This window comes from Herpailurus yagouaroundi, unplaced genomic scaffold (genome assembly GCF_014898765.1).
Source record: "Herpailurus yagouaroundi ecotype Mexico unplaced genomic scaffold, PumYag 77, whole genome shotgun sequence".
In the NCBI taxonomy this organism is placed as follows: domain Eukaryota; kingdom Metazoa; phylum Chordata; class Mammalia; order Carnivora; family Felidae; genus Herpailurus; species Herpailurus yagouaroundi.
The window spans coordinates 35,962,122-35,986,753 of NW_024412388.1; the positions used below are offsets into that span (position 1 = coordinate 35,962,122).

A 24,632-nucleotide genomic window follows, 5' to 3' on the forward strand; every position below is an offset into this window, starting at 1 on the left:
AAGCTCAATGAACAAACATCTTTGTCCTCTTGGAGCTTACAATCTAGTGGAGGAAGACGGACTATCAGGTCCCTGCCTCCCATCCTCTTTTCCTCAGAATGCAGAGACCCAAAGTAATATAAGTGTAGGACAAGTGCCAGGCCTGCACTACCTTTCATTGCCCAGAGGATCACAACCAACCTCCTCAATGGCATTAAAAGTCTATGATCTGGCTCCAACAACTGGCCTGCCCCCTACCCCCGGCTGCTGCTCCTATGCACACATCTCCATCTAAACTTGTCACAGACAAGCCTGACCTGTGAAGCCTGAACAGCCCCTTCAAGCCTTTGTCTTTGCTTCTATTGCTTCCTTCCATTTGGAATGTTCTCTCAACTCTCCTTTTCACCTCAGATTTTATGTGTTTTAAGGTAAGTGACCTTTCCATCCTGTCGTCTCCAGCTCTCACCACCCTCTCTCTTCTCAGCTCCTTTAACTCCTCTATGCCACTTCCTCTTACAGTCTAACAGAGAGCAGGTTCTGGTTCAGGCCCTGCACTCAACTCATGAGAGAGGCTCAGGATGTGCTCACCGAACAAATGCTGCTGTCCCCAGAGAAAAGATGAACGCAAATGGCTTGTAAATAAACACAAATCAGCAACCGGCTCTCCCCAAACAGCTACATTCAAAATAGCCCTACACCACTCACTCATGAGGCACCTCACACCACCTTCTTCCTCCAAAGGCAGGAGAGAGTAGGGATCCTTGGCTCAGGGACATTTCTGGGGCCAGCAAGACCCTATTTGACCCAAACCTACCCTCCCTCCTTACCAGGTTTGGCATGCAGTTGCCAAGTCACCTCCTGCTTACTCTACCTCAGGTACCAATCACCCCCCGCCCCCTACTTTGGCCTTGACATTATCATACTATTTTCTCCCTGAGCTGGAGGGAGCCTGTGATTTCATCACATCTAACCTGGGCCCGAGTAGACATGCATCATCTCTGGCTTCCAAGCAGGACCATCCTTGTACTTGTCCTGGCTTTGGCCTTCCCATCAGGTTCTGCTGGCTCAGCACCCCATAACCCCCTGACTATGACCATGAGAAGATGGGCCCTAGGCCAGCTTGCCTATTAAACAGCTGAAGCCCAGGCCATAGGGCACAGGCTTATGAGGCAGTGGCAGCTCAGATCTGTCACCTATTTTTCTCCCCTCCTATTTGATCTGCAACTCCTTTCTCCTGTCTCCAAGGCTCAGTCTAAAGTCCTAATTACTATTTGCTTTATAGCCCTCAGAAACTGGCCTGTAAATTCAGCCTGGGAGGAGGAGATAAGGAACAGAACATGGCCACAGTACTCTGCCCTTGTCAAAGCTCTGTGGTTTCTGCCCGATCTTCACATTCATAGACATCTACTGTCCACTCACTGCAAATCATCCATCTAGGAGTACAGGACTTCACAGTAGCTTCTTTGAACAGCTGAGAAATGGCTAAGGCAGGGATGATCAGGGCCCCACAATATGGGGCAAGGCTACCCAGTTTGCCTCTGGTCTGGAGGGTGACCACTGCCCCTCATAAAGTTTCTCACAGCCAATAGCTGGGCATTGGAGCCAAAGACAAAGATGGGATACTGAAAAACAAAAGAGCCAAATTTTAGAAGTCTGTATTTCTAAAGGGATAAGGCAAATGAGGAGGAGCCCTGATGGATTAGCCCTGGTGGTATTTTCCAAAATCTCCTGAGCCTGTCCTTAATGGGGTCTAGGCTAGCGAAGTTTGGCTGGCAACACTTGCCGTTTTTACTTCCTTATCTCCCACTCATTCCTCATGGGTTTCTGCTGTAAGTTCTCACATGACTCTAGGGCTTTAAGCTCAATAGACAAAAATTAGTCCTTATATTACCTTGATCTTTCTGCTGTTGACATTGTTGATTCTTTCAACACTTTTACATATGATTCAGGAATCATTAATACTAGGAGTGCAGAGAATAAACAGTTGTGGTCCTGAAGCTAACAGACTAGCTATTAGAGGCTAGTTAGAGGCTATTCCTGTTCCCTTTCAATTCTTCTCTCCTGGCTTCTGTGACACTACAGCCCTGGTTTTCCTTCTCTACCTTTGGCTACTGTACAGGCTCCAGTGCAAGTACTTCTTCCCATCTCATGCTCTCAGAGTTCTATCTTGAGCCTACATCTCTCAGGCTCCATTTGTGCTGATGACTCCCAAATGTATATCCTCAGACCTGACCTTTATCCTCAAGCTTCAGATTTGCATATCCAGTCTATTTCTGGACATCTCCTGGATTACTCATATTGAATTCCATACATGCAAACCTGAACTCACTTTTTTCCTCAAAAGCTAAAGCTAGCTAAACTAGCAACCTGGGATTCACCCTAGATTTTTTACTCTTACTCCAACTAATTTAGCTTCTAAATATTTTTCAAATCTGCCCCTCCCTCTTCATTCCCCACACCACCCCGCCCCCACCTTTGCATTAGTCCAGGTCCTCCTTATTCCTCCCCGGGATATTGCAGTGCTCTTCTAACTGATCTCTATGGCTTAGTCCAGGCTTGAACTCCATAATCCACCTTCCTCATTCCTGCCAGCATGACCTTAGTAAAATGTAAATCTGTGTTACTCTCCTGTTTAAAAGCCATCAATGACATACTGTGTGATTGTTTTTATATTAAACTGCCCAGAATAAGCAAATCCATAGAAGTGAAAATGGATTAGTGGTTGCCCAGGGCTGAAGGGAGAGGGGAATAGAATCTGGGGCTTTCATTTCGGATGGTGAAAAGTTCTGAAGTTAGATAGTGGTGATGGCTGAATGTACTAAAAACCACTGAAATACATACTTTGAGAGGGCAAATTTTATTTTATGTGAAGTGTATCTCAAAAAGCTATTACTTTAAAAAAGCTGACAGTGGTTTTCTTCATTTCCTGTCTAGAAGATTAAATCCAAGTTTGATAGTATATGATCAGAGTCCTCTCTTTTCAGCTCTTATCCCTACCACTCCTACCTCCCAGTCTGCCCATTGTACTGTTCATGCCACTATGCCTTTGTGTATGCAATTCCCTTTGTCTACTCTGCTCTGGAATATTAGCCCCACCACCTGCATGTGCACGCACACACACTACTTATTCATAAGTAGAATTCAATTTTCAAGATTCAGCTTAGGTATTTTCTCTTCCAAGAAGCCTGCTCTGTACCCTCAGGTTGGGTTAAATACCACTTTTTCAAAGCATCTTCTGCATTGCCCTTTCTGTAACCTTAGCATCTGCTATATTATAATGAAAGTGTCTGTACAGTTCATTCCCATGACTATAGACTATAAGCTGTAGGAAAGCAGTAATGTCTTAAAGAGGAAGGTGGCCCAGAGAATACTAGGTAGTATCCCTTCCCTAGGGTAAGGGAAAGATTGCCTACTTCTGTCTGTATGGTACCATAGGAATTACAAAACATTCTTCACAAACATAATCCTAATGGTTCTTCAAAATAACATTGTCAGATGCGCAGATCTAAGATGTTTACATTTAAGGTGATAAAAATGAAGCTTTCAACTCTAAGTGGTAAAGACCCAAGTCTCCTGATTCTAAAAGGTTCTCACATAATGATTCTGTCCTCCCCAGAAAAAGAGGCTGATGAGCTTTCCCTTGGGGACAGCAAGGTCATGGCAGGAGCAATGCAGTCTCAAGAGAGTAGCCTGGTCCATGGAGAAGGCAACACTGTGTACAATAACATAAGACCCTTTCACTTGTGACTGCAGCCCCTACCTTAAATGTTGCCCTTGGATTCAAGGGCATCTAGTACAATGCTTGCATTTCTCATCTAACTTGGATGCGGCCCCAAAATAGACTATGTGGCTAGAAAGTACAAAATATGAAGCCAGACCAATTTTCAGGCTGTGTGAGGTGCAAGATCCATTGCATAGAGGATAGAGACTTCTTTATTCAAAAGTATCCTTGCCTATAAAAATTTTTTTCCCTTGCCTATAAAATTAACAACACAGTAAACAACAAATTTTGGTGAGGATGCTGAGAAAGGGGAATCCTCTTACACTGTTGGTGGGAATGCAAACTGGTGCAGCTCTGGAAAACAGCATGGAGGTTCCACAAAAAGTTAAAAATAGAACTACCCTGTGACTTAGCAATTGCACTACTAGGTATTTTCCTTGAAGGATCCAAAAATACAGATTCAAAGGGGTACATGCACCCCAATGTTTATAGCAGCATTATCAACAATAGCCAAACTATGGGAAGAGCCCAAATGCCCACTGACTGATGAACTGATAAAGAAGATATTGGGGGGGTGGGGTGTGCACACTGGAATATTACTCAGCCATCAAAAAGAATGAATTCTTGCTATTTGCAACAACAACATTGGTAGAGCTACAGCGTATTATGCTAAGTGAAATGAAATAGATCACTCAGAAAGACAAATACCATATGATTTCACTCATATATGGAATTTAAGAAACAAAACATTAACATATGGGAAGGGGGAAAATGAGGGAAATAAACCATAAGAGACTCAATTACAGAGTACATACTGAGGGTTGATGGAGGGAGGCGGGTGGGGTTAGCTAAATGGGTGATGGGTACTAAAGAAGGCACTTGTTATGATGAGCTCTGGGTTTTATATGTAAGTAATGAGTCACTAAATTCTACCCCTGAAACCAATATTACACTATATGTTAACTAACTTGACTTTAAATACAAATTTGAAACAAAACAAAACAAAACAAAACTGTCCTTGCCTAGAGTAAGCAGCAACCATAAGAAAGGCTCAGACAGACTTCCCTGAGGTGAGGGTTGACCTTTTCAGCTTCGAAAAGGAGCCCATGCACTGCTGCTACTTGGCTCCCATTCCTCTGTCCTCACCCCTATTATAATTCATCACACCATAGCAGAGAGACTTCTAGGTTTGCCTCTTCAAAGACAGTGAATGATCCCATTCATCTATGTGTCTCAAAACCTAGAACAGACACACAGAAAGGGCTTAGCAAAAGTTTGTTATATGAAAGTTTGGGCAGATAATCGAAACAACTGGGCTTCTTTTCACATATGTCAAAGGCATACACTAATCATACATTCAACTCTCCATTGTGGGGACTGAGCTGACAAGAGACTCAAAAAGGGTGGGCATGAATGCTTTCTGGAAGCCAACACAAACCCTTCAGAACTGGGCCACAGTAGACACTTGAGAGCAGTTCCTGAGGTCTCCTAGAACAGCTGTACAGTCAATATTGACACTGAATAAAACCACCTGAGCGAAGAAATGCCAAGTCCATTTGTTAATGTTAGTTCCAAGCTAAAGCTATTTCTGCAACAACAACAAAATGGCTTTCATGTGCCATCACCTCTTTCCCTTCACACAAATTCACTCCATTAACCCAGTTAGGATCAGAGAGGAAAGTATTGATTCTACATCTCAAGAAAGGTTCAGAGGTTCTTTTCACAGCACAGGGAAATCAGAGACTGAACTGCACTCCAAAATGCTCAGAGGCTGCTACAGTCCAAGTTTCTTAGAAGATTATCCGGTTTACTGTAATGTGTCCCATCCCTTGCCCTTGCCATCACCCTGTGATGCCATATCTTTACCACAGCTCTTATGTAATAATCTTCACATACCTGTCCCCCCAACAAGACTAAGAGCTCATGGATAGTAAAGATTGGGTTCCAGTAATTTTCTATGTCTCCAATACTAGATCTTCTAATAGAATAGTATGAATGGTTCCCAAAAATTATTGATGTTATTCATTATATTAAAAAAAAAAAGAAAAAAACCTACTACAGGGTGCCTTAACAGACACTCTGTCTCTCCAGCACTCAATGTTGTTTCTAATTCTTGCTGTCTTCAGTCTCTGAAAACTGGCATTTTCTGCTCCTAGTTGTGTGGTATAGCCTAAGACCATAGTTGAATAGGCTTTCTACTCTGGTGGAGTCACCAGAGTGGTTTCTTTGGAGTCAGTGAAAAACCAAAACCAAACAACCAAGAATAGAGGTACAATTCATAATTCACACTCCTAGGGATAACTTAAGAAGTAATGGTATTAAGCAGAAACAAACTGCTCTCGGCTGCTCCTACAAGCCAAACCTTATGTGTAGTACTAGTTACTCCCAGAGCTACTGATAAAAGCCTGTGTGTGGTGATTGCCACTTCTTGATGGAGCTCATGAATTGAGTTTCTTATTTAAAAAAATGTTTTTAATGTTTATTTATTTTGAAAGAAAGAGCGAGTACTAGCAAGGGAGGCGCAGAGAGAGAGGTGAGAGAGAATCCCAAGCAGGCTCCACACTGTCAGCACAGAGCTCCATGCTGGGCTCAGTCTCATGAACCGTGAGTGAGATCATGACCTGAAACAAAATCAAGAGTCGGACACTTAAATGACTGAGCCACCTTGTGCCCCCATTTGTTTTTCTTGAACTTGAGATTCCCTACAGTGCACTTCCCAACCTGTCTCCAGGTTGCAAAGTCATTTTTTCTCACAACATGGGAGTATCCTAAATATCTCCTTACAGTTCAGATCCAAGAAATCACAGCCTAGAGACACGGAGAGTTCTTTCTCCTAAGTTCCTAATTTCTCTTCTCAAGGGGATACCCACTCCCCATTAGGAAATGGACCTATAGGTCCAAAGAGGTTAGTCATTGTTACAATACAACATGACAATCCCAGACAGAACTACACTTGGACACTAGCATGATGGAGCAAAGTACTTTGGAGGCACAGAGGGAATACGATCAGCTCTTAGGAATTTGTTGGGGGGAGTTTTGTTCCAGAAAGCCTAGCTACCCTAACCTAGTGATCTTTCTTTTCCCAAAACCAATGGTCTGAAGCTGAACACTCAATTATTAAATGCTGTAGGCTGTTCTTTAGTTATTTCCCAACAGACTATAAGTACCTCTAGGTCAGAAACTGTCCTTTTCTAATATTTCTTCACCCATGGTGCCAGGCATAAAAGACGCTCATGTAGGTGTGGGGGAAATATATACATAGATAACTCATCGGGATGTTTCTCCACCTTGGAAGAAATGATGCTTTCTCAGTAGGAAGCAAAGATTTGGTTCTGGCTGCACGCTCAAGGTGAGAGAAGGCTATCAACCTAAGGCAGTATCTTGATATACAACCCTACCCATTTACCTAGAATAAGTACAGTTTTCTTAGTCTTGATTTTCTAAAAAACAAAGGGATAAGATGACACCTTCCAGGTCCTAACCCTTACAAGTGCCAATAAAGATAAAGGACTCCTCATAACTAGGCCTCAGTTGGTCACTGGATTCCACTCGCCAGTCTTAATGCTGCTTCAGTAACAGTGTAGCTGACTACAAATGGCCCTGCCATACCCAGGGGCCCTACACTCACCTCCCCAAAGCTTTTTTCTCTGTAGTAGTTTATAAACCAATGGCCAGGGCCCCTCAGGGGTAGTACTGCTGTTTGGAACCCCAGAACCACTGTAGTGAAAGGTAGCCAGCGACTTACTTCTCTAGGCCTTATTGGCTCTGAGAGTACAGCTTGCTTGTGTTCCTTTGCAAACTTTCTCTGATAACAAGCTTTGTTACCCCTCATGACAGAAGGGGTACAGGAGTATGTATATGCATGTCTGTGTACGTGCACGTGTAGATGTTGAGGGTGGAAAATTAAATGACAGCTATTCTTGGATAAGTACAAACTCCTCTAAACCTCTGTAGAAGACTAAATCGCTCTTGCAGAGAAATCATATTAGATGATTTACAGTTCCCACATCAATGATCAAACAGTACTATTTATATAAGCCTTGTTATGGTGGTGTCCTGGGCCACTTGGCCCTGAGATGCCTGCCTTGTAGCATGGCCAACATCCTCTAAAAGCAACTCTTTTCTAACCTGGTCACATAGCAATTTGGACAGTAAGAGACTAGCTGATGCCAAAGAACTGGCAGAGTGGCAGAAACTCAATCACACAGATAGAAAATGGGTCAGTACGTTATGGCCCTCAAAACCTGCACTCAAATGACAAAACCAGTGAACTTCTGTTCTCAGTTAAGAGCTACTTCCTGGAGGCCATGAGAGAAAACACTAAGACATAGGCTCCCAATTTGCCTTGACTGCTGTCTCTCCTATAGGGCAAGAATCTCTTAACCCTCCTCATGCCAACTGCTCCTGCAACATACATTCAGATTGAAGTAAAGCATTAAGGTTCTTAAGTGTTGCCTGGCTCAACATTCAACACTCAATCCTGCTGAAAGATTGGTTTTCTAAGGACAGCTATACTATATATGTATACTAATATACAGAGTAGTAAGTTGTATTCTCTGTGATTGAATGTTAAATCTGTAAGAGATCTCCATTATTTCAAAGTTCATTAATAATTGGTTTTTTTAATACTGCTTTCTTGGTAATGGAAGACAATGTCTCAAAGAGTTGTGCAAGAAAAGCCTTCATACCTTAGATGTGAGGTCCCGATGAAAAATGCCTTTGAAATGAAGGTAGCTGAGGCCCACTGCTATGTCATAGGCCAGTTTCACCCTCACAGTCCAGGGCAAATGCAGGTTACTGTCTAGTAATTGTTCCAGGTTTCCAGAGTTGATATACTGCAAAATAGAATGGAAAACCCAGCCACCATTTGTCAGGAATGTTTAGGCTGGTGTTGAAACCGTTAGAGAATAAACACCTAGAAGATAGAGACTCTAGGTTTTTAATTTTTTTTTTCTTAAGTTAGTGAGGGTTTATTCTGCATCCAAGCACTACGGTAGGTGCTACACACAAAGACCCTTTCCTTTGAAGAGATCACAATCTATTCAGGGGTACAAACTATATCATGTGGTAAATGCTAAAATATAGCTTTGTACAGGTACAACAGCACTATGAGCGGATAAAGTTACAAAACCAATCTCGGCATGTCAAAGGAAGCTATACAGAGGAAATAAGGAGTTAAAAAGATGACCTGGGGAATCAGGAAAGAAAGATACTACATACAGAAGGAGCAACATATGCAAAGTTATAGGTTAAACACATGGTGCATTCAGGAAACTAATTTACTCAATATGGCCAGAGTGCATGAATAGTAGAAACAGGTGAGGCCAATATGTTTTCCTAAGATATATGGACTTTATCCTTCTATTGGGAACAAAATAAGCCTTTTAAGCAGAAGAGGGAAATGTTCATATTTGCTTTTTATTTTATTATTATTATTATTATTATTATTATTAATGTTTCTTTATTTTTAAGACAGAGAGAGACAGACCCTAAGCAGGGGAGGGGCAGAGAGAGAGGGAGACACAGAATCCGAAGCTGGCTCCAGGCTCCAAGCTGTCAGCACAGAGCCTGACGTGGTGCTCAAACTCATGGACCATGACATCATGACCTGAGCCTAAGTTGGATGCTTAACTGACTGAGCCACCCAGGTTCCCCTATTTTTTTTATCACTTTTTAAAAAGTTTATTTATTTATTTTTAGAGAGAGAGAGACAGAGAGAGAGAGAGAGAGAGAGAGAGAGAGAGAGAGAGCACGAATGGGATAGGGGGAAGAGAGGAAGGGAAAGAGAATTCCAAGCAGGCTCTGCATGGTCAGCACAGAGCCCAGCATGGGGCTCGGTCTCACAAATGATGAGATCATGACCTGCGCCAAATGCTCAACTGAATGTGGCACCCAGGTGCCCCCATTTTCTTTTTATTTTTTTTTTATTTTTTTTTCAACGTTTATTTATTTTTGGGACAGAGAGAGACAGAGCATGAACGGGGGAGGGGCAGAGAGAGAGGGAGACACAGAATCGGAAACAGGCTCCAGGCTCTGAGCCATCAGCCCAGAGCCCGACGCGGGGCTCAAACTCACGGACCGCGAGATCGTGACCTGGCTGAAGTCGGACGCTTAACCGACTGCGCCACCCAGGCGCCCCCCCATTTTCTTTTTAAAGAAAAGATTATTTAAGCAATGGTATGATCGGTGGGTTAGATGGAGAATATGGAGAAGGATAAATAGGCAATTATTACAATAATCCTGATGAAAGAAGGGTGCCTCAGTTAAGGCAATAGTGGAAGTATTGGAATAGAGCAAGATTCAAGATATATTTTTAAATGGAAGAGTCAAACAAACAAACAAACAAACAAACAACTTGACTACCTGGATGGGGGGATGAGGGCAACAAAAAGCTCTAGGTTGATCCTAGGTTATTGGTCCCTGGATGCCATTATTAAATATACACAAAATAGAAGGACAGGTTTTTAGAAGAAGCAAGGTTAAAAGATAATGAGTTTAGCTAGGAGATGTTGAGTTTAAGGGCTTGTGGGACAGCCGAGGTGAAGATGTCCTATAGAGAATCAGCTTAAAGTTTAGGAACAAAGTCTGAGCTAGAGACTAACATTTAAAAGATAGTAACATTGAGCTGAAGTAGTCATGATGCCAAGGGATGTATGAAATTGTCCAGGGGTTAACACATAAAGTGCAAATTAACAGAATCTTAAGGAATGGTAACGTTTAAAGGAGGCAGAGGAAGTAGAACCAAGGAAGAATGTTACCACAGAAGCAAAGAAGGAGAACATTCCAAGGTGGAAATGACCAAAAGTATCAAATGCCATAAATATCAAGTTATGTGAGCATAAGAAGTGTCCACTGAACTTGCAACTGAGAAGTAATTGGCAACTATGGCCAGAGCAGTTAGTTAAGACCAGAGTTAAGACCAAAGGGAACGGAGGAGTGAGTAGGAAGATAAGGCTGTGGAGAAACTATATGACGATGTACTCTTTGAATAAAGTTGGCAGTTCGTCATTTCTACATACCCATGAGGGGCTGCTTTGCATTTTTCTTTTTTTAAAGAACAAATAAACCTTTTTATAAAGAGATTCTAATAATAGAAACAATAACAATAACAATGAAACAACAATGGCAACAGTTAATATTTATTTATATAGTGTTTACTTTGTACCAAGCACTAGTCTAAGAACTTTACATTAATTATCTCATTTAATCTGCACGTAACCCTATGAGTTAAGTGTATTATTATTCTCATTTTATAAAAGGCATTTAGAGGTTAAGATCTAGGGTTCAAACCCAGACAGTCTGGCCCACAGTCAATGTTCTTTACCACTACATTACATTAGAGTTAGAAGCCACAGCATCTGAGTCAAAGAGCCTCATACAGAACAGGAGCTCAATTTTTTTTTCCAATTAGGTAATGAATTTATTCAAACCTTACATGATATATTATCTCCCTTCAAGAGAGAAAAAGGGAAAATTCCTCTAAACCTAAAATTAAGCTCTTAATATCTATTTTTTGGGGGGGGGATACTGAATTTTCAAAAGACTAGGGAACCTAATGGGTTAGCAGGCAAGAGATCTGAATTTTAGTCCAATTCTGCCTCTTAACAACTATTTACCTTTGGACAAATCAACTAATGAGGCTATCCTTCAGTTTTCCCCTGTATAAAATAGATATGATAATTCCTGATCCATATAACTCACAATGTTATTATGAGGATCTAATATAAATACATGAAAGTGCTTAGAAAAAAATTTAAGTGCCATATAATCTGAGATTTTATGATGTAGTAACATAAGCACCAAAAAGAGCCAGCTGGGGGCAGTAGGATGCAACACTTTAGATCCTTGGATGCGGTGGATCAGGTTGGCTCAGGCAGAAAGAAAGGCTAAAAATATACCTAACTTCTCAAAAGGGAAACTTGTCAGTCTGCTTACTTCTGCTTCATAACCCATCTTGGAAATCTCAAAATGAGGCATAATGACAGCATTAGAATAGCACCTTTAATCTCTTCACTCTAGTTGAATCTGTCCACAGTTCACAATTGAGGAGCCCATTTGTTAAAAAGAAAGTGAATTTGCAAACTCCAAGCAACATGGAGACAATGAAGTGGACATCTAATCACACAAATTTCTTCAGTTCTGAGAGTCAAAACAGTCTGAAAAGATGGTGGTTCGCTTCTTTGATATGGTGACAATGTGACATGGAAAGCCTGACTTCAGGAGCCACTGAGGTTTCCTAATTGAGGGTCAGGCAGAAAAGACTATGATGAAAAGGCCGTATCTGCATTCTCTCTAGGCCAGGCTAAGCCAGGACCCTTGATTCTGGTTTGGAAAAACACATATTTACTCTTTTCAGCATGTCTCAGGACCTGAGAAATCCACAGACCAAGGCAGAGGGTGGAGAGCAGAAGAGAAAGGTGAGACAAGGTGAGGAATCACACCATTAGTAGGCTCTGGTTTTTTCAACCAACATGGAAGAAGCACAAACCAGGACCAGAGAAGGAAATTAAAGGGAGTTTATTGTTACAGCCTGTTCCTCTTGCCTGCTTTTGGTGAATATTTTTAGAAGGGGCTGATAGGCCTCTGGGCCTTTAGAAACCGTAACTTCGCAATGTCTCAAGACCTTTGCATATGTACGTAAAGGAAGTTCGAGATCTGCCAACAAGGAGGACTTCTAAGTTGCTACATACTCTGTGTGCCCATTAGTTGGAATGTTCACTTCCCCATAAGCAACTCCCAGTGCTGGCTCAGCTGGTGTCCTCTGAACAAATCCCTCTGTGCGAAGCAGAGGCAAAAGCAATTGCACTAGCACATTCAGTTTCTCAACACCTGCTTTGCTTTGTTTTCTTCCAGACCACTCCCTTGACCGGCTCTACAAAACAACCTAAGGCATTGGCAGTGTATTTAAATAACCTACTAGAAAGAGTTTTACACTTTTTATTGCTGTTCTTTTAAACTTTCAAGTTCAGAAAACTATAATATCAGCCAGTCAAGTGTCATAGGTACTTTGGTACCTCTTATTGACGGATCCCCAACTTTATCTACACCAAAACCTGCCTTTCCTTCTCCTGTCTAATAAAATATTATAACAGAGTTTCTACCATTTCATTTGTGTTTGATACTTGATTTCATTAAAGACTCTTCATAAAAGCGGTAAATAAAAAATGTGTGTTGGAGACTAACAATATTATGTATGCAGGAAATCATACGTCGATACCATAAAAAATCACCAATGGGTCAGATTAGTGGACACTCAGTTCTCCACTCAGGAATATCAATTAAAATTACTTGTACCTCATTTATTGAGCACTTCTCTGCCTCCTGTCACCCCCATATGACAGTAAGAACTTATCAGTTTACATCAGCATTATTTTCCCCAGTGATTAGAAGAGTGCACTCCACATAGTAAATGTGGGTATATAAAGATGAATAACAGTTTATATATACCTTAAAGATGTCCAGTGAAAGATACAGATGTAAGTAAATAATACCAATAACCCTTTAGTAGAGGTAAATACTTCAGGTATGAAAGTAGAAACTGACTCTCCTTGAGTTTGGAAAATTTCAGAGAGTGTGGTAACATCTGAGTTGGATCCTAAAAGATAGCTGGGAGTTGTGTAGGCTGAGAATATGGCTCTTCCCATGTATCCCTATAGGCTCTCATGGTACTAGTTCAGACACAGACAGACACATAAACATACCCACACAGAGAATATTCTGGAGCAGCAGTAGGCAACACTTAACCTCTCCTTAAGGTAACACTCACTACACCCAGGGCTCCTATTCCCAATTCTTGTTGATTTTAGTCAGCTATAGTAGGCTCACCCAATCATAACCATCAGAAGAATAAGACAAAAGGGTTACTTTTTTTTTAACTTTGAATTATCAATCTACTGATACCTGCAACAAACAAGCTTATCTCTAAACATTGGTTCAAAGGCATATCCAGAGGCTCTGAAGAAAATATCAACTGTAAGAACTGTTACTCCTTTTAGAAAAACCTACCCAACTGGCCTAGAGCTAGGGAACTCACCCAAGGCAGATAAATATGCTGCCATCTAACTACCACAGATCATTTGCTGCCACTTAATTAGCAGGGCTGTCCTGAGGAAGATCTATCCATCTCTTTATCCATCCACCTACACAAACACTGAAAACGTACTATATGAAAACACAAACCTAAGTGGGGCCAGTCTCTGCTCTTAGTTCACAGTCCAGTCTAGCCTAGTTCACAGTCCAGTTGAGATGATAATCAACTAAAAATGTTTTTCCACACAAGACAATAACCTCATATATCCTATACAGAAATATCATTTTAAGAGTAATGTAAAAACTGTGTGGGAAAGTCAGGAGCTGAAGCCAGGAGAATAGTTAGGAGGCTTCTGGAATCATCCAAGAGGGAAGAAGTAACAAAAGCCTGAATAGGACAATGACAGCAAGAATGGAAAGGAGGTTAATATCTGGAGACATCTTAGAGGTAGAAGCAACAGGGTTTGATGTTTAATCAAAAGCAGGGAGTAATTGAAAGAAATAAGGTACACAAAGTATGCCTAGCATAGGGCTCAGCTCATTCTCCCCACTGTCAAGATTTTATCTTCATAATCCATCTCTTGGGTTATTCCACTAGCTGTCTAACTAGTCTTCTTGTCCCTTTCTTGAACAGACTTAGCCCTCATTCCAATCCTTTTTCCATAATACACCACAAATAATCCTTCTGAAATGCCAATCTAAAGCCAATCCCTGTTAAAATTATTCAGTGATGCCCTATTTCTCTTAGGATAAAACCCACAACCCTTACTTAGCATGGCATAAGAAACCTTTCACCCCTGCTTATAAAGGTCTGATCCCTGCTTACTTGCACATTTGTGCACATTGCTGTTTTTTGTTGTTGTTGTTGTTGTTGTTGTTGTTGTTGTTGTTTTTACCTGGAATACCCTTCCCTCACCCAGGCCTGGCTAAATCACTCATTGTCGAGGATTCAGTTCCATTTCATGGAAGCCCATATGTAGAACTAGGAATAAGAAAGACATTTTTTTGCAAAAGGAACACATAGATAAAGTGCAGAGATTGGTAGTTATTCCTTTTCTTTCTCCTGAATAAGGTATAAGTAGAGAGAGGGGATGAAACTAAAAAGTAAAGGGGCAGTACAGTATAATGGTAAAGCCTACATACTACAGAGTTAGACTGCCTAGGATTGAATCTAACCTCTGACAAGCTGTGTAACCCTGGGTTATTCAATTTCTTTATTATTATTATTTCTTATTATTTCAATTTCTTTAACACTCATCTATAAAATGGGAATAAGAATAGTATCTAATGACAACAACAAAAAGATTAGTACCTAACCTACAGAGTTATGAAGATTCAATGAGTTGATGTGTAAAATGCTTAGAACAATATCAAAGAAAGTTCTCAGTATATGTCAGTTGTTGTCTATTGCTGTTATTATTTATTATTATAAATATACACTATTTTTAGATAAGTTCTGAAACACCACGATGAAATGTCTATAGTTAATTTGTCAGACCATGGCAGTACTAAAGGTTTATAGGTAAAGGTATACTATGATATGTTATGTGTTGAATTATGTCTCCCCAAAAGATATGCTCAAGTCCTAACCTCTGGTACCTGTGAATGTGACCTTATTGGGAAATAGGGTCTTTGCATATAGAATTGAATAAAGATGGGGTCATACTGAACTAGAGCAGACCCTTAGCCCAATAGGATTGGTATCTTTATAAAAAGAGGAGAAGAGACACAGACACAGGGGGAATGTTATGTAATAAGGGAGGCAAAGATGTGAATGATAAGAGTGACACATCTGTAAGCCAACAGATACCACCAGAAGCTAGGAAGAGGCAAGGAAGGATCTTACCCTAGAGCTTTCAGAGAGACAGCATGGCCCTGCCAACACTTTGATTTTGGACTTCCAACCTTCAGAATTGTAAAACTGTAAAAGAATAATTTCTGTTGTTATAAGCCACCCACATTGTGGTGCTTTTTTATGGCAGCCCTAGGAAACTAATACATGCCCAAAACTACATTTTAGAAAGATCATGCTGACAGCAGGATAGAGGAGTAACTAGAGGAAGGTCTGGAGGGTACTGCAACAGTAGAGAGGTGACCAAATGCCTGACTTAGAGTGCTATTATTATAAGCATGAGAGGGTGAGCTAGAGTTAGAATATGCAGAGACAGAATCTAAAGGATATAGCAACCGAGTGGTAAATATGAGAACTGAAGGAAAAGAGTTAAAGACAACTCAAAGATTCCAAATTTAGGGGCGCCTGGGTGGCGCAGTTGGTTAAGCATCTGACTTCAGCCAGGTCACGATCTCGCGGTCCGTGAGTTCGAGCCCCGCGTCGGGCTCTGGGCTGATGGCTCAGAGCCTGGAGCCTGTTTCCGATTCTGTGTCTCCCTCTCTCTCTGCCCCTCGCCCGTTCATGCTCTGTCTCTCTCTGTCCCAAAAATAAGTAAACGTTGAAAAAAAAATTAAAAAAAAAAAAAAGATTCCAAATTTAGGTGTTCAGAGAAGCAATGGGAAGAGATCCTATAATCGTAGGTGCCGTCAGTAAGTCAGAAACAGATCAGAAATCAGTATTAGTGTCAAATCAGTATCGGCTAAATCAGTGACTTGTGAAACCTCTGTTCTTTGGATGAGCCCTCTACAGATGAGGGCCTGGGCCCCGACCTAGTTTTCACTGAAGCCCAACAATGCCATTGTGCTGGCCATTGTATGTCTTTTGGTCGGCTCCAAACACAAAGGCTAGCAGACATCCCATCCTGCTGGCTTGGTTTAAAGAAGAAAAGAAAGCTTTGTTACTGCCTTGGGTAATTTCAGGACAGGCATCCCAAGAGCGCCCTGTGGGAGGCTTGTGCTCCAAAAGAGGCTCCTGTTCTCAGCTCGAAGTTCCACAGCCACTACAAGCATATATCCCTACATCTGCCAAGGTCCGAGTTTGCCACTGTTCAGGAGATCCACCAGGGCTGCCTGACTGAAGCAGTCAGTAGTAATGAACTGACCCAAAGGGAAAGGGAACCTAAAAAGTATTTCAGAATATTTAAATGTTTCATTCTACCTTCATATATGCTTATCTACTGCCAGAATACTCCTCTTTCTTTTCATAGCTTTGTTCATTCTTATTTATCCTTCTAAACCTAGTTCGAATCTTTTATTTTGGAAAGCATTTCCTAATACCTCATCCTATACTTTGTGCCATTTATCCCTCTGCACATATTTCTACTATTGCTTATCACATTGTACTATAACCTTGATGGCAGGGACCAGGTCTTTCTCAACTTTGTAAGCCCAGTATCCAGTGAAGTAAAAATAAATTGTTGTATGAACAAATGAATGATTGAGTACATTGAAATAAATGGAGGCAGGTTTTAAGTTCTCTCTCATTAGAAGCCATCCCAATTCTAGTCATTAATGTAATTTAAGATCAAAAAGAAGTATGCTTTTAGAGAATTTTTCTGATAAATACCATCCAAAATAAATATTTAATAATGCCTACTATCTGGCAGACACTATGGTAGCACTGGATACAAAGTGAAATATAAAACAGTACATTTTGGGGCGCCTGGGTGGCGCAGTCGGTTAAGCGTCCGACTTCAGCCAGGTCACGATCTCGCGGTCCGTGGGTTCGAGCCCCGCGTCGGGCTCTGGGCTGATGGCTCAGAGCCTGGAGCCTGTTTCCGATTCTGTGTCTCCCTCTCTCTCCGCCCCTCCCCCATTCATGCTCTGTCTCTCTCTGTCCCAAAAATAAATAAAAACGTTGAAAAAAAAATTTTTTTTTAAATAAAACAGTACATTTAGCTGCTCAGATATGAAATTCTGAGGATATTTTTTTTATCACCCTCTTGGTAAACTCCTTCAAGTGGTCAAAATCACATGGACTTTAAAAATATAAGTAAGATATCTTTTTGGAAATTATGGAAGATATTTCTTTTATCAGCAACTGAAAGGTAAGTAGAAGAGGCCATAAAGATATCTCCCCCTCTTCTTTCGTACTTCCCATAGACAGACACTTAGTATGACCCCATTCACTGCTTAAAGAACATGTTTGTTTAACATACCTGAAATAGTACAAGTGTTTTTCTAAGATGTAAGCTACTATAAACATCAAAATGAATGTTTCCCCACAAGATTAAAAGAAGTATGATTAATCTTTCCCCACAGATTTTTAACTCTTACAACAAATATCTCATAATCAAAATCAAATATGTTTAAATAAAGTAAACATTAGAAGATAAATCTGTAGAACAAATCTTCTCAAAGGAATAAACTAAGAAATAATAAGACTATTCTCTTTATCCTGTGAAGCTCTACTAGCAATCAATAGTTTCAGACATGATTTCAGATCGGCCCAGGGCTCCTGACCACTCCATCCAGTCTGCTTTCCTATACCCAAATATTGGTTTTATGCTTAAAATGATTCTTTTCTCCAGCTTGCCACACCAAATCTACTACAACCCTGTACTCTGCAGATGCACATAGGAATCTTTTGACATTGACCTGATGATTGGGCTCACTCACAGTGAACAAAGCAATCCATTAAAGAAGACACACACACCCTGTCTCCCCACCAGATCTGAGGAATAGGGACTTGACAGTGGACAAAATGAAAATAGAAACGAGAAGAAGTTAAGTTTCTAATTAAGGTGATTTATATAAAAGGAACGCCATCCTCAAATGAACCAATCATTTCTTCTACCTATTCTGCCTATATTAGCATACCACTTAGCCTCAGAATAAGGAATAAATCAAGCAAAAGTTAAAGGAAGCAAACTACAAGTTCAAATAGTATCTTCTAGTGGCAAATGGTAGGTAAAGGGATAGAAAGGGAGGAAAGATTTCTAACTTGCTATGTGGAAGACAGCTTCCCAGCCCAATAGTCCCTCCAAATGCAGACAGAAATCTCCAAAGGCTAAGAGTCAAATAGGTAACTAAATACCCTCACATTCACAAAAATTCATGATCTCTACTAGCAGTTATCAAAAGAAGGGGTGGGGAAAGAGGACCCAGCCAGTTCTGGTTTTACTGCAGAGAAAACATCTGAGGTCTGGTGTATATGTAAGTATCTACATCCTAAAACAAGAAAGGAGAGCCTTTTCTCTTCCTTGGTTTTAAACCATCTCAAATGTCAGAATGATATGCCCTCTTTAATGAGAATGTGAGAAAAATCAGATGGTTAATCTTCAGTGAATTAAGTTTATATTTATTTTACCAATTTGTTCAAAATTATCTTTCCTCTGTCAGACACTGGGACTCTCTGGGAAGCAGCTAATACTAGTCTAAGGCCAACTCTCAATTTAAGCAAAGCAGCAGACCTGGATATGATGCCACTCAGAAGGGTTTGGGGAATTCTAAATTGTAAAAAAAAAATTCTAAATGACTAAAAGCAGAGAATGAGCATAGCATTGAATTCTGAAACCCTTTCCAAATAAATTCAGAAGATCCTGACATTTCATTTCATAAGTTCATTGAAAAATAGGTTTAATACTATGCCTAGATCAGTGTCTGGTAAAGTAGGCCCTCATAAATACTTGTTAAATGAATTAATGAGTGAAGTGTCCCTAACCATCTACTATATACGGGGATTCCATCCCCATTCTCTATGAGTCAGCTCTTATCAGCTACTTCAGTCTTTAGAGCTTAAACCAGGAAAGTCTTGCCCAAGTAAGGGCCTTAAGATGGGCTAAGACAAAGACTGGGTCTGGTCTTCTATAGTGAAGAGACTAGGCCGATAATAGCATTATGTTTAAAAAAAAAAGTTCTCAGGTAATACAGGTCATATACGCACAACAGAGGGAGAAGTATTCTAGCTGTACTCTCTAAGTTTTCCACATCTCAGTAAATAACACCACCACCACCTACCTAGAAACTGTGACCATTTCATTTCTCATTCTCATTCTTCAAAAAACAAAATTTTTTTAATGTTTATTTATTTTTGAGAGAGAGACAGACCAAGCATGAGCAGGGGAGGGGCAGAGAGAGCGGAGACATAGAATCTGAAGCAGGCTCCAGGCTCTGAGCTGTCAGCACAGAGCTGATGTGGGGCTCAAACTCATGGACTGTGAGATCATGACCTGAGCTGAAGTCTGACGCTTAACCAAGTAAGCCACCCAGGCGCCCCTCTCATTCTCCTTCTTATCAAAGTCACAATCAGGATCTTGTGCTTCTATTTCCAAGACAGATCTTTAAACATTTTCATGGATATCACCCCAGTTCAAACCACCCACATCTCTCACATAATCTCTAAATTTCTCCTTCTGTTCTCCTTGCCCTTACTTTTGCCCCTCAACAATCTATTCTCCCTAGAGTAGCCAAATTACTATTTTTAAAATGCAAATTGTATCATTTACTTTCCTATCTAAAATCTTTCAATGGCTTCCTGCTGTATTTAAAATAAATTTCAAAATCCTTACCATGCCCTAAGGCCTTGCATGATCTAGTCTCTATTTCCCAAAATGTTAATGTTCTTCTATCTGATCTTCATGAATGCCTCCTTACCTTTTAGGTGTTCTCAGAAAAGGATTTTGATGACCTTATGTACAGGATAAGTTAGTCAATATCAGAATATATACATTACACTGTCCTTATTTATCTCACTTGCCATGATGGATAGAACATTTTTTCACAAGTGCATACTCATAGGGAAAACAATGCTCAAGGCTACAAAATAACAATATGACAGAATGGATCTGAAAGGCAATCCATTCTATCCCCACATTATACATTTTCCTACTATAACATCCTTGTAAGTGGCCAAAGCAACCCATATTAGCTTCGTCAAGAGAAACAGGTAAAAAGAGTAAGTAAGAACCACACTAAACACAACTGTCCTCCTAACTGTGGTGCCCTCTGGCTAACACTCTAGCCTCCCAGCATCTAACAACATTGTCTTTAGCTTTCCTAGTGACAATTCCTGAAGAAGCCCAACTAATTCTTCTAACCCAACTCCTACCTCTTCAATGACCTGTTACCTATTTCTTGCTAGTAGTAAACAAAACAGAAAAGGTCCCAGTCCTCATGGAAGTAATATAGGGGAAAGAGAGGGACAATAAACAAACATTCATATAAATGAAGAATTATAAGATGTACTACAATGAAAAAGGAAAGAATGCTATCAAAGAAAATAAGAAGCCAACTCACAGTCTGGATGTGGGAGGTCAATTAGAAAAAGCCACTCTAGCGAAGTGAAAATTTAAACTATGACTTAAAAATTGAGTTAAGTAGGTAAAAAGTGGGAGAACTGCTTTCCAAATATTATTTAATCTAATTCTCAGTTTCTTCTTACATAAAATAACAGTAATAGTGGCTATATCTCAGAGGGTTGTCATAAGGATGAAAAAAGAAAATACATGTAACACAACATTCAAGAAATATTAACTATTTCCTTAATGAGTACATCTGATTTTATAATCAGAAAAAAGCTTATTTTTAAATGTCATAAATAAAGGGTCCTTGATACTGCCAACTACAATAAATTATTGGTTTAAAAAGATGAAATATTTTCTTATCCAAAATTTTAGCTAACTTATCAGGTAATATGTCTATTGTTTTATTTGTATTTCTAAAAGTCCAGTGCTCAATTCTGTTCTTTCTGGGTGTACCAGAAATACATGTTTGACTGACTAGTTAATCTGAATGGAAAATAAATTGTTGAACAAATTAGTTACAGAGTCAAAGGATAACTATGCAAGAGGTCTTATAATTTATAATTAATCAATGCAAAAGCATTCGCAAGGCAAGAGCTTATGCATATAAGCTCTAAAATACATTTTAAAAATCTATTAAAAAAATTTTTTAGGGGAGCCTGGGTGGCGCAGTCGGTTAAGCGTCCGACTTCAGCCAGGTCACGATCTCGCGGTCCGTGAGTTCGAGCCCCGCATCAGGCTCTGGGCTGATGGCTCAGAGCCTGGAGCCTGTTTCCGATTCTGTGTCTCCCTCTCTCTCTGCCCCTCCCCCGTTCATGCTCTGTCTCTCTCTGTCCCAAAAGTGGATAAACGTTGAAAAAAAAAAAAAAAACTTTTTTAGGGGGTGCCTGGGTGGCTCAGTTAAGCATCTGACTTCGGCTCAGGTCATGATCTCACATATCCAATGAACTCAAGCCCCACTTCTGGTGAGTCCCACTTATCTCTCTCTCTCTGCCCCTCACTTACTTGCACTCTCTCTGTCTCTGTCTTTCTCTCTCTCTCTCTCAAAAAAAAAGTAAATAAATGAAAAAAAATTGTTAATGTTTATTTAATGTTTACTGACTTAATGTTTATTAATGAGAGAGTGCATGCAGGCATGGGAGGGGCAGAGAGAGAGGGGAACAGAGTATCCAAAGCTCTGCACCAACAGCAGGGAGCCCGATGCGGGACATGAACCCACATACCATGAGATCATGACCTGAGTGGAATGCTTAACCTACTGAGTCACCCAGGCACCCCTAAATAAAATAATTTTTTAAGTTTATTTATTTTGAGAGAGAGAGAGAGAGTGTGTGTGTGTGTGTGCACACGTGCAGGCATGCACACGCTAAATGGGGAGGGACAAAAAGAGAGAACCTAAGCAGGCTCTGCAAAGTCAGCTCCGAGCTGGTGCAGAGCCTGATGTGGGGCTTGAACTCACAAACCTGAGAAATCATGACCTGAGCCAAAATCAAGAGTCTGATGCTTAACCAAATGAGCCACCCAGGCTCCCTTAAAAGAAATTTTTAAAAGAAAATTCACCTCTACTTCACTTTTTAAATGGCATAAAACATGCTTCCTTTTCCCCCATTCAATCAGTCAGTATCTATAGTGTCTTTTAATATGAGGTACTGCTGGGAAATCACAGATATGCAGATGAGTAAAATACTATCCCTATAATAACCAGCAACTAATTTGTTTTATTAAGCACTTTCATCTCATTTGAACCTTGCAACACCCTGAAACATTCTTGTTATCTTTTTTTTTTTTTTTTAATAAACAAGGAAATCAAGCCTAGAGAATTTAAATAATTTGCCTATGGTTACTCAACTAGTAATAGTGGGGCCTGACATTTTATCTGAGCATTTTGACCCCAAAGCCTGGGTTCCTTCTACTCTGGAAGCTTACATTTACATAGAGAAACCAAAGCAAAAATAACTTCAATACATGGCAGAATGTGTAATAAGAGAGGTACATACACAGACACAGACATACAGACAAACACAAAAACTATTCAGGAGAAGAAGATCAATGGAGGGGAACATTATGACCAAATTTGGCGAGGAGAGGGGAGCAAGCACTGGCAAAGAAAGAATCAGAAAAGGTTTTATGGAGAAATAAGTGGACTTTGACCCAAGTCCTGAAGGGAGAGAAGATTTCTATACAGGATAAAGGGGAAGAGTACATCCTAGGATGAAGAAATATGAATAAGGAGGCAAAAAAAAAAAAAAAAACAAAAACAAAACCACAGACCGTGTTTAGTAAACACATGAAAACCAGTTTGTTTGAATAACAAAGTATTCATTAAAGAAGAGGAGACCTAGCAGAAAAAAGGCAAGATGATGTTAGAGCACAGAGGACTACAATACCAAGCTAAGAGTTTATCCTGAATTCCATGTTTTAACCCTAGCTGTATATCAGAATAACCTATGAACTTATTTTTTTATATATAAAGTTTATTTATTTAGTTAGGGAGAGAGTACACGAGCCGGGCAGGGGAAGAGAGAGAGGAGAGATAGAGAATACCAAGCAGGTTCTGCACTGTCAGTGCAGAGCCCAATGCAGGACTCAAACAAAACTGCAAGATCATGATCTGAAGTGAAACCAAGAGTCAGATGCTTAACTGACTGAACCACCCAGGCACCCCCTATGGAGTATATTAATTTATTTTTAAATACAGGTGCCTAGGCCTCCGCCAAGACTTTAATTCAGTGGGTCTTGTGTGAGGTTCTGGCATCTGCACTTTCTAAAAAGCTCCTAAGCAATTCTGGTAAGCAACTAAGGTTATAAAACTACACTGTAGGGGCACCAGGGTGGCTCAGTTAAGCATCTGACTGTTGGTTTTGGCTGGGGTCGTGATCTCACATTTCGTGGGTTCAAGCTCCATGTTGGGCTCTGCACTGATAATGTGGAACCTGGTTGGGATTCTCTCTCTCTCTCTCTCTCTCTCTCTCTCTCTCTCTCTCTGCCCTCTCTCCTCTCTCTCAAAAATAAATAAATAAAAATTTAAAAAAACTGTACTGTAATCAATGAAGAAATCACTGAAGGTTTTGAGCCAGACAATGCCACTGATTATTCATTTATTCATTCAATCAACAAATATGATAAGCAGCTATCATTTGTCAGGCACTATGCTAGGAATCCACTGGTATCAGTGTAAACAAAATGGTCCTTGCCATTAAGGAATTTATAATCTACAAATGCAAACAGTGAATAAAAATCAATGATAAGTATTATTGTAATATGGAAGCATATAGGAGAGATACCTAACCTTATGAGATCAGAAAAGACTTCTGAGAGAAAATAATATATGTAAGCTGGATTCTGAAGGTTAAGTAGGAGTTGGCTAGGCCAATGGGAGATGGAGAGGTTGTGTTATAGGCAGAGGGAAGAACTAGTACAGAGGATCAGAGGTGGAAAGGGTCATGTCCCATTTGTGGAACTGAAAGAGGTTAATAACTGTGGTGCATAACTGAGACAGGAGCAAAGAGGTCAGAGAAGTGAGCAGTGAGGCCACACAGACAAGCAGAAGTAGGATTAGATGTTTTGACTTGACCCTGAGGGCAATGAAGAGCTATAGAAGGGTTTATGCAGGGAGAAACAAAATTAGATTTGTATTAAACATGGTGTTTATGTCCATCAAATGGATGAATGGGTAAGTAAAATGTGGTATACATTTACAATGGAATATTTTTCATCCTTAAAAAGGAAGAAAATCCCATCACACGTTACAACATTGATGAACCTTTAGG

The 24,632-nt window shown here is 40.3% G+C and overlaps 1 protein-coding gene across 1 annotated transcript in view; it reads right to left on the bottom strand.

The window, feature by feature from the left end:
* Nucleotides 1-24,632, bottom strand: part of TESK2 (testis associated actin remodelling kinase 2) — a 136,330-nt gene that overhangs the window by 4,077 nt on the left and 107,621 nt on the right. Inside the window, exon 5 of the mRNA XM_040470045.1 lies at nucleotides 8,389-8,535. Within this exon, the coding sequence (XP_040325979.1) occupies nucleotides 8,389-8,535 (147 nt within the window). The remainder of the gene's footprint in view (nucleotides 1-8,388; nucleotides 8,536-24,632) is intronic.